The sequence below is a fragment of the Saccostrea cucullata genome, unplaced genomic scaffold (genome assembly GCF_032062105.1).
Source record: "Saccostrea cucullata isolate Sc308-1 unplaced genomic scaffold, CSIRO_AGI_Scuc_v1 ctg1136, whole genome shotgun sequence".
NCBI lineage: Eukaryota > Metazoa > Mollusca > Bivalvia > Ostreida > Ostreidae > Saccostrea > Saccostrea cuccullata.
The window spans coordinates 134,233-144,430 of record NW_026918788.1 but is presented as its reverse complement, the minus strand read 5'-3'; the positions used below and the strand labels follow the sequence as shown (position 1 = coordinate 144,430).

The window sequence follows — 10,198 nt, the reverse complement described above, 5'->3', positions numbered from 1 at the left end:
AAAGGCATATTTTTGGCTTTTTTGTTAGATAGCAAAAATAGCATTATTTCTCATGTCATTCGCAGCTAGTGAGTGCATATAAATGTGAAAAATATATTGGAAATATTTCTAATATAATCTCTTCTACAAAATAAATATAAATAATACATATCTGAATGTCATTCTAAAATGTTGATTTTTAGGGGGCCACAATTGGCTCTTATCATATATACTCCTTTTATATAAATTTTTCCTCTTCCTTTGCTTTTGAGAATTATTTTCACTTTTACCATGTTCTATTTTTATACTAGATAAAGAAGTCACCATGACAACAGAAAAGACACAGAATGGTAAGAGTGATGCCTCTGACCCAGACAAGGGAGCTAACCGGACCCTGTACGTGGTCTTCCTGTCCCTGGTGATTGACCTGCTGGGCTTCACCCTGATCCTCCCCCTCCTCCCCTCCATACTGGACTACTACGGGACCAATGAAAAGGTAAGACAGCTGTCGTCATGGAGATATGTAAATTTTTGTTAGAAGATGTGTCATGAATGATAGTTCTAGGGAAGAGATTTTAGATTTTAATCCAAGATTATTGCAGTGATCACAAGAGCACCCCCTCCATCTAGCAAAAAAAAAAAGAGAAAAGAAGAGCAAAACGAGTAACATAAAGGGGGTGGGGAAACATTTCTTTAAAAAGGCCTGTTTAAGGTTTTGATTTAAGCTTAATTGAATGCATTTTGCTAGATGATCATGTTTCATTTTAACATTATTATGCTTAATTCTATTGTCATATTCTTTTTTATTTTATAGGACACTTTATATAAGATGATCAAGGATTCGGTGACAGGGTTTAGGGAGATGGTAGGGGCCCCAGACACACCACGGTGGAACTCTGTACTGTTTGGAGGTCAGTTGAAAAATTTGAGTTTACATACATGGTAGTCCTTTTGCTTGAAGTATGTGTAAATAAAACCTATATATTTCAGATCTCTATCTTTATGACAGGATGCAATTTAAGAAATCAGCTTTCATCAAAATCAATGAACAGGCCATAGGGCAATATCTAAATATGAATTTAAAGCAAAACTTTCATATTAAGTAAAATAAAGACATTTGTGAAACACTGATGCCTTTGTTAAACACTTCAGAGCATATAGGTTAAAGTTTTCAAATGAAGGTCAAACTTCAAGATCAAGAGTTCAAAAATGTTGATCCCTGAAGAAAATTAAAGTGTACATATGAAATATAAAAGACCCAATACTATATATACCTATAACCATTAAGGAAATGTGCATGTGTGTTCATACATGTGTATGAAAATCTTAGCACCTACCATTCAGATGTTACATCCAAGGTTGAATCTTTTCATTAGTAGACCAAAGGTTAAGGTCAAAATGTCAAAACTTCTGGTACCCCAAAAAATCTAAACACAAGAAATACATTTGTGAAATATGAAAATTTTAGTTTCATTCAATGGAAAAGTTATACATGTATGACCAAAATCAAAGTTTGGGAATACGTTTCAGTCTCTGTTGTACATGTAGGTTAAACTCCACAATCAAGAAAGATCTTGTATCATAAAATATACATGTGAAATATGAAAGTCCTAGTGCCAACCATTCAAAAGATATAAGAATAAAGTATTTGCAGATAAGCAGATTAAAAGATATATGGACAGATGGAGAGACAGACCAAAACCTACATGTATATACCCCCAGATTCTTTGATTATAGGGACATAAAATTGTTATATTGCTGTCAGGAATATTGAAATAGTCATACCAAATGTCATGTACTATAATGGTCTGCAATACTATAATTGACCATCGTTTATTTGTAGGTGTGATTGGGTCCCTTTTCTCAATGTTGCAGTTTTTAGCTTCACCCATAATGGGTGCAGCCTCAGATGTCTATGGCAGGAAACCTGTGCTTGTCATCTCCATGGTAACATTTTGTTCTTACTAGTATTTTTGTGCAATACTTATATTTTGAACATTTATTTATATACTTGTAATAAGAAGAAAATAAAACTGATGAATAAAAAATTATCACTGTTATTCAGAATATGAAAATCCCCCTCCTCCCAATTTTCCAGAATGAAATGTATTGCTGCTCTTTAATTTTAGAATATAATTTGATAGGAATTGATAGATATTCTTTTATTTTACAGGTGGGGGTGGCAGCTTCCTATGCCCTGTGGGCGGTTTCACACAACTTCACCCTCTTTGTCATTGCTCGCATCATTGGGGGGCTCAGTAAGGGGAACGTCAGTATATCTACAGCAGTCATAGCTGATATATTCCCCCCAGAAAAAAGAGGCAAAGGCATGGTAAGAAAAGCAACAGAGAAATGCCTTCAAATTTACCTTCACTTTTTTAAAATGGTACATAGTAAATGCCAAGTAATTCTTTGAAATGTTTTATTTTATTGATTAGAATGATGAGAATATTTAAGATTTCAAAAAGCAGAACTGAAAAAACGAGATGATTTTATTAAATTTTAGGCCTTTGTGGGTGTGGCATTCTCAGTTGGATTTGTATTTGGACCAATCATTGGAGCCGTTTTCTCCAGATTCGCCCGGGAACAACAGGAAGTGTTCTATACAGCCCCTGCCCTTTTTGCACTTGCTTTAGCCATCATAGATGTTATTTTTGTTCTTATGTTTTTCAAAGAATCACTACCACAACATAGAAGGGTAAGCTAATATCCTCAGTTATAACAAAAACCTGAATTTTAAGAAACACAATTGGTTATATCTGTTGGCTTCTTTATAAACATGTTCTTATAACCCAGGTTGAATAAAAATCACATCACTATATGCATCAATTCATTACAAGGATGTTGATATTAACATTAATGTCATTTTATGAATGGATTATATAAGTTCAGTTCAGTTTTTGTCTGGTATGCAGGTTTTAAAACTTCATGTTAATTAATGCAATTAATGAAATAACGTATAAGTGGAAATTTTTAGCGAGATACAAATTTAGTGGTTTGTCCTTGAAAATTGGTATTTCATTTTTTAATTAGCAAGAAGTAATTTTAAAAATGATTTTAAAAAGCTAAGTAAAGAAGCTATTAGAAATAAAGCGCAATCAATTTTTAGCGATATTCAATTTTAGTGATCTTGGCACCCTCGCTAATAATGCCAAAATTAAATCCTCGCTAAATATTCTGCTTATGCGGTATGTATTTTACACTAGGGAAAGTAGGAAATTTTCCCACAAATGTTCATAAAAAAACAATCTTTGTATTAAATGCCAGCACAAGTAAGTTTCTAAATCTTAAAGCCCTCTCAGGCTCTGCCACAAGCCAAGGTTTTACATCTTAAAATGCTTAATTATAAGCATTACTCTACTGAGTTGAGTTTGAATTGGAAACCATTGGCTTGCTAAATTGTATTCTTTTATCCATGAGTTACCTTATATAATACATTTTCTTTTCCTAGGCCAAGTCCATTTCCTCTGGATGGCAGAACACATCACATCTCATCAACCCAGTGTCTTTATTTAAATTCTCTCCTGTGAAAAATACAAATGCTCAAGGTAAGACAGTCAACAAAATGATAAGTTATAAATTATTGACTGAAAGGTGTGAAATATGATAACCACTCCTACCCTATGTCTTTAAAATATATCAAAATGTGTCATAGGAAAAAGTATTTCTCCAAAAAATCTGCTGAAAATGAGATGTCTGTCATCATTTTTGTATGTTTCTCTTTTGACAGATGTGTCTGCGATGCAGAAGATAGGTGCTGTGTATTTTCTGTATCTTCTGATGTACTCAGGACTCGAATTCACACTCACGTTCCTCACTCACAACAGGCTCAACTACGACAGGTAACTCATCAACAGTCTTCATCAGATTTTCATCTCCTCCTCACTGCATCATCATCATCATCATCATGGACTCGCTCTTTTATAATTTTCTTTGAAGTTTGTTTCTTATTGATCATCTTCATTCTTTCATCAAAAACACAGCTAGCATTAAAAAATTAATTTCCTGTAATGTTTCGTTACCAGGACAATGCTTTAAATCAGTTTTTCTTAAGATTAAGCTTTGTGTTTTATCTTCATCAGTATGCAACAAGGGAAGATGTTTTTCTTTTTGGGGACCATTATGGCTTTAGTGCAGGGTAAGTCATTTGGCTGTACAAATTTTTCGAAGAGTTTGTGCTGTGTTAATTGTTTTTATGTACCTCAAAAACCTTGAAGCAAGTAGTAAAATAAAATCATGGAATTGTCAGAATTTATTGAAAGCAATTAGTTGATACGTTTTTTGCATAAAAAATACAGGTGGTTATGTGAGAAGGATACCTGCAGGGAAAGAAGTGAAGATAGCCACCCTGGTAAGAATTTATAAATCTTATTCATCCATAATTTAAAAGCTTAGCAGCTTTTTTATCTATGAAAATAAGCAATTTTACATCATTTCATTTTATTTTGGAGAGAAAATACTGAGTATTACATTTCAAAAGGGAAACTGCCTCTATTTCTGCAGTTATTTTGGGTCAAGAAAGCACTGGTTGCATGGCAAGATATAATGCTAAAAATATATTTTTTAAGCATTTCTTAATTTTACTAAGTTAAGACTATTCTTTGCAATTTCAGGGAATGACGATGCTCATCCCAGCCTTTGTGTGCATGGCCTTTGCCTACAGTGCTAGCATGATGTACATAGGACTGACATTGTTTGCCTTTGGTGTGTAACTTCTAAATTATCAATTTCCTCTGCTTCATATTCATTGAATATATTAGAGAATCCTGTATATACAGGTATATACTTGCACACACAAATGAAAGCAACATACTGGCTTTATAATATTAGGAGCTATGTAGAAAATTCTTCTCATCTATATCAAATATTCCTGGATTTGGACCAGGAAATTGAGATATTTATTTGAAATTACTACATTTTTATATAGCTTCAGCCACAGTTGTTCCTTGTCTGACAACACTGATCTCAGGATTTGGAGGCACGGATCAGAAGGGGGTGGTGATGGGAGTGTTCAGATCTCTAGGGGCTCTAGCCAGAGCTTTCGGTCCTGTCTTATCCAGTATAGGTATGGTCATATGATCACAATATTGGTTAAGCTAAAGTTAATTGTTTTTCATCTAATTAAAGTCTTTGCTATTAATCTCGCTGCATTACATTTCTGGAAATATGCATAGCATTTCTAACATTTTTTTCTCATTTCCGACATTTTTTTTTTTCATTAAATTCCGACATAATTATTTTTCATTTCCAGAATTTACCTGTGCAGCAATTCAAAATTGTTTTAAGTAAAAGAAAAAATGAATTTTTAAAAGTATTTATACCAAAATATGAAAAAAAATTGAGTAAAAAACAAAAACATCTATACATATATGCATACATGTAGCACTAAGTCTAGGTAATGCAGAAAACTTTTCCCACACATTTGATGTGCACTTCATTAAATGTCAGTGACAGCACCATTCTTGTGTCCAAGTCACTTATTTTTAAAATTCACTGAGATTTTACAAAGTTGAATTTCAATTATTCATTAATCTTTCAATTTTTCATAAGTAAAGTTATCAAATCTGTTACTATAGGTACTACATATGTATTTAAAAAACGTCGGAAATGAAAACTAAAAAATATCGAAAATGAAAAGTAAAAAAATCCGCAAATGAAAAGTAGATAATTACCAAAAATTAATGAAATGAAATGTAGCCGTTAATTTTATGCTTCATCTAAAATTAAATTATTGAGGACATTAAAGGTGAAATGCAACGCCACTTTTTAGGTCACCTGAGTAACTCAGGTATTCTTTGAAAATCTTCTCTGCTCCTAGGTATTAGATAAATTAAGTGCATAGTTATGATGACCAAGAGTGCCTCTACCAAAACTGTGAACTTTATGGCCCAAGAGTAAGGGGTTCTGGTGTTAATGTGGGGCTCTATCTGATTATATAGTGAAAATACATGACTTCTTTGAAAATCTTCTTCTCTGCTCCTTGGTATTAAATAGACCAACTAAGAACATAGTTATGATGAGCAAGTGCCTCTATCAAAGTTGTGAATTTTAGGGCCCCAGGTTCAGAGGTTCTGGTGTTAGGGTGGGGCTCTATTGATTGTATAGTGAAAATACATGAATTCTTTGAAAATCCTCTTCTCTGCTCCTTGGTATTAAATAAACTGAGTGCATCAATGTGATGATCAAGAGTGACTGCATGTACAAAAATTGTGAATTTTATGGCCCCAGGGTCAGGGATTCTGGTGTTAGGGTGGGGCTATATTGATTATTTAGTGAAAATACATGAATTCTTTGAAAATCTTCTGTGCTACTAGGTATTAATGCCCTGTTCACACGGAGAGTTTAATTCATAGTAAATTAATGCAAAGTAAACAAATGCGAATCAAACTCATATGAATAAAATTGCGTCAACAGGACAGCTTATGCAAAATAAAGTAATGGGAATTAAAATTTTACGTCTGCTGCCCGGCGTCAGCAAAACACATCACCTTCTGCAGAAGCATATCCATTTGACAAAATGGCAAAGTGTCTCTATATATACATTTTCATGATTAACAAAATTTTCCTAATTTTTTCACTCAAAATTACAAGTACCTATAGCTGACCATTGACAATTGGTATTTAACTAATTTTTACCATTACACATGCTTTAAAATTCAATCTGAATTAGCCTTGCTTAGCATTCACACGGAGCTAATGCGAAGTAATTTAATGAACAGCTAACTAATTCAAATTAAATTAATTTGCATTTAATTCTCCATGAGAACACTTAACGAAGCTAATTTTTCAGTAACTTTATGTTTACCGGGTAATTCGAATTAAACTCTCAGTGTGAACAGGGCATAATTAAATTATCTAAGTGCATAGTTATAATGATCAAGAGTGCCTCTACCAAAATTGTTGATTTTATGGTCCAAGGGTCAGGGGTTATGGCGGGGCTCTATTGATTGTATAGTAAAAATACATGAATTCTTTGAAAATTTTCTTCTCTGCTCCTGGGTATTATGCAGATACATGTACCTATAATGCTAACTATATATATAATTATCTATATTACTATAATGAGCAAGGGTTCTAATCTTCCAGAATTATGAATTTCAAGGCCAGAGGGTCAGGGGTACCATAAAGGGGGCTGTACTTATATACCGATTGATTGTATATTGTTTAATGTCTCTCTTGAGAATATTTTACTCATATGGAGACGTCACCATATGTCGGTGAAGGGCTTCAAATTTAGACTTATACTCAGCACGCAGGGCCATTGAGCAGTGAGGGTTCTTTATCGTGCCAACGCTTACCATGAATCGGGACCTACTGAAAATGAATGATTTGTTTGAAATCTGCTCCTTGGTATTAATCTAATATTCTTGAAAAGCAAGGATGCCTTTTCAAAAACTGTGCAATGTGTGGATCTATAGGCCTAAGGGTCAAGGGTTCATGTGTGGTAAGGGCACTACTGATTATTGCTGAATTACTGATTAGTTGAAATTGCATTTTTCCCCTTCCCAACCTATGGGTATTAAGTAACCAAACTAAGCAACTGCTAAGTGTATAGTAATGATGATCAAAGGTACCTCTTTCAAAATTGTAAATGCCATACCATCTGGCTTATAACATGAATCAAATTCAATCACTGAAAAGTTGTTGCATAATGCTCAGATGACCTATAAGGCCCATGGACCTCTTGTTAAATTAATCAATTTAATTAAATAGATTGATCCTAATTAATAAATCATAAATTAAACAAAACTTACTTTGACTTTCTTTTCGTGTAACTTGGATTCAAGTAATATTTTCTTCAGTTAAAAGGTTTTCCACTTAGTATAGTAGCTTGTTCCCTTATTAGGGTCCCCTTATTTTACACAATATACATGAAGATATGGTATTATTTTTATTTTCATGGTGTATAATATAGTATTTCTCATTAAAATTTTGTACAATCATTAATAATGACTTTAAGTATCAAGAAATACAAGCCAATTTTCAACACCTATCGCAAAAAAAAAAATTCTGGAACATTTTCTTTCAAACAGAGTGTGGTTTCTCTATTACATACAAATGGGCAGAGTCATTTAAATCAGGTACTATATAAAGGAAGAAATGGTGAGCTGTAGCTCTTTTCCATTACTCCTTCGAAAATCTTTTCCATTGCCCCTGGGTAATATGCCAATGATCTTAGTGTATATATTTAGGACGAAGAAAAGTGCATCAATTAATATGGTTAATTTCATGCCCCATGGGTCAGGGGTATACGATGGACCTTCAGATATCCGGACGCCAGATATCCGGATGCTTCAGTATCCGGACAACTTTTCATCGGAATGGATTTTGTCTTGTTTAACTGGTGATTCAGATATCCGGACGTTTCACATGACTGGACAAATTGACTACGAACCAAAGCGTCCGGATAAATAAAGCTCCATTGTAGTCTGAAATAAATTAATGGTTACAGGTATGAAATCTGTGTGGTATTAGTCAAATAAAAATAATTTTGAAATATGTGGCTTGAGGGTCAGTGGTTCCTGTAGGGTGGGCTGCACAACTGGTTATACAGTTGAAATGCACTTTCTCTTTGTTACTCTGATCTTACTCTGGGTATTAAGTATCTTACATGTGAAAGAGTATGCATGCTAAGTGTATAATTATGATAAGTAATGGTGCCTCTTTCATTTTATTATACTAGACTAGTTATTAGCTTTATAATACATGTATATAATAAAACAGACAGAAAAGAAAATATGAAATCAGAAGAGGATATGTAAATGAGAAATCTCAATTAGGTGAACTCCTATAAATACCATCTGACATTTGATTAATTAAAAGAATCCATTGGTAAACTCTGTATTCTCATTTCTGTAGCTGTGTGTACTTTGTTGTATGGTTCTTGTCTGAGAGATTGTTGGTATGAGTAAAGGGCAGCCTGGAGGTTTCCTGTCACCTGTTGACAGATCCCCAGAATCTGCCACGACATGTCTCTGAGATCTATATACTGTCCCTGATCATAGTGAACTAGGGTCTGTAGATCATCTAGAGCTGTTTGTACTCGCATTGTGTCTACATGTCTGTAGCACAAGATCTCTAGCATGTGTAACAGTACCAAGGATGGTACAAATAATACTGTCATGCGGTTCTGTTGAGCAGACTGTAGTTCTGGTATCAATTCATTGATGTAATGGATTCTAGTGTAAAGTCTGATATCCCATGCTACAGCCTGCCTCATCTTTGTCGACCAGGACGGTCCCCCTACAGCCTCAGTATACATCTCTCTATCTACATAATTTTTATACATAACATAAGGCTGTGCTAACTTGACCTTTGTCATCTTTGAGATTTTACAAAGTTGAATTTCAATTATTCATTAATCTTTCAATTTTTCATAAGTAAAGTTATCAAATCTGTTACTATAGGTACTACATATGTATTTAAAAAACGTCGGAAATGAAAACTAAAAAATATCGAAAATGAAAAGTAAAAAAATCCGCAAATGAAAAGTAGATAATTACCAAAAATTAATGAAATGAAATGTAGCCGTTAATTTTATGCTTCATCTAAAATTAAATTATTGAGGACATTAAAGGTGAAATGCAACGCCACTTTTTAGGTCACCTGAGTAACTCAGGTATTCTTTGAAAATCTTCTCTGCTCCTAGGTATTAGATAAATTAAGTGCATAGTTATGATGACCAAGAGTGCCTCTACCAAAACTGTGAACTTTATGGCCCAAGAGTAAGGGGTTCTGGTGTTAATGTGGGGCTCTATCTGATTATATAGTGAAAATACATGACTTCTTTGAAAATCTTCTTCTCTGCTCCTTGGTATTAAATAGACCAACTAAGAACATAGTTATGATGAGCAAGTGCCTCTATCAAAGTTGTGAATTTTAGGGCCCCAGGTTCAGAGGTTCTGGTGTTAGGGTGGGGCTCTATTGATTGTATAGTGAAAATACATGAATTCTTTGAAAATCCTCTTCTCTGCTCCTTGGTATTAAATAAACTGAGTGCATCAATGTGATGATCAAGAGTGACTGCATGTACAAAAATTGTGAATTTTATGGCCCCAGGGTCAGGGATTCTGGTGTTAGGGTGGGGCTATATTGATTATTTAGTGAAAATACATGAATTCTTTGAAAATCTTCTGTGCTACTAGGTATTAATGCCCTGTTCACACGGAGAGTTTAATTCATAGTAAATTAATGCAAAGTAAACAAATGCGAATCAAAC

The 10,198-nt window shown here is 33.8% G+C and overlaps 1 protein-coding gene across 3 annotated transcripts in view; it reads left to right on the top strand.

Annotated features, from left to right (window-relative positions):
* The first annotated feature begins 295 nt into the window (after positions 1–295).
* LOC134271278 (major facilitator superfamily domain-containing protein 10-like) overlaps positions 296–10,198 on the top strand; it is a 45,517-nt gene continuing 35,614 nt past the window's right edge. For 2 of the 3 annotated variants that reach the window (XM_062753514.1, XM_062753509.1), the window contains exons 1-11: positions 296–475; positions 794–890; positions 1,823–1,926; positions 2,153–2,311; positions 2,486–2,677; positions 3,431–3,527; positions 3,710–3,821; positions 4,062–4,117; positions 4,278–4,330; positions 4,593–4,683; positions 4,907–5,044. In XM_062753514.1, the coding sequence (XP_062609498.1) occupies positions 305–475; positions 794–890; positions 1,823–1,926; positions 2,153–2,311; positions 2,486–2,677; positions 3,431–3,527; positions 3,710–3,821; positions 4,062–4,117; positions 4,278–4,330; positions 4,593–4,683; positions 4,907–5,044 (1,270 nt within the window). In that variant the 5' untranslated portion in view covers positions 296–304. The remainder of the gene's footprint in view (positions 476–793; positions 891–1,822; positions 1,927–2,152; positions 2,312–2,485; positions 2,678–3,430; positions 3,528–3,709; positions 3,822–4,061; positions 4,118–4,277; positions 4,331–4,592; positions 4,684–4,906; positions 5,045–10,198) is intronic. The other variant, XM_062753519.1, reaches the window with a different exon arrangement.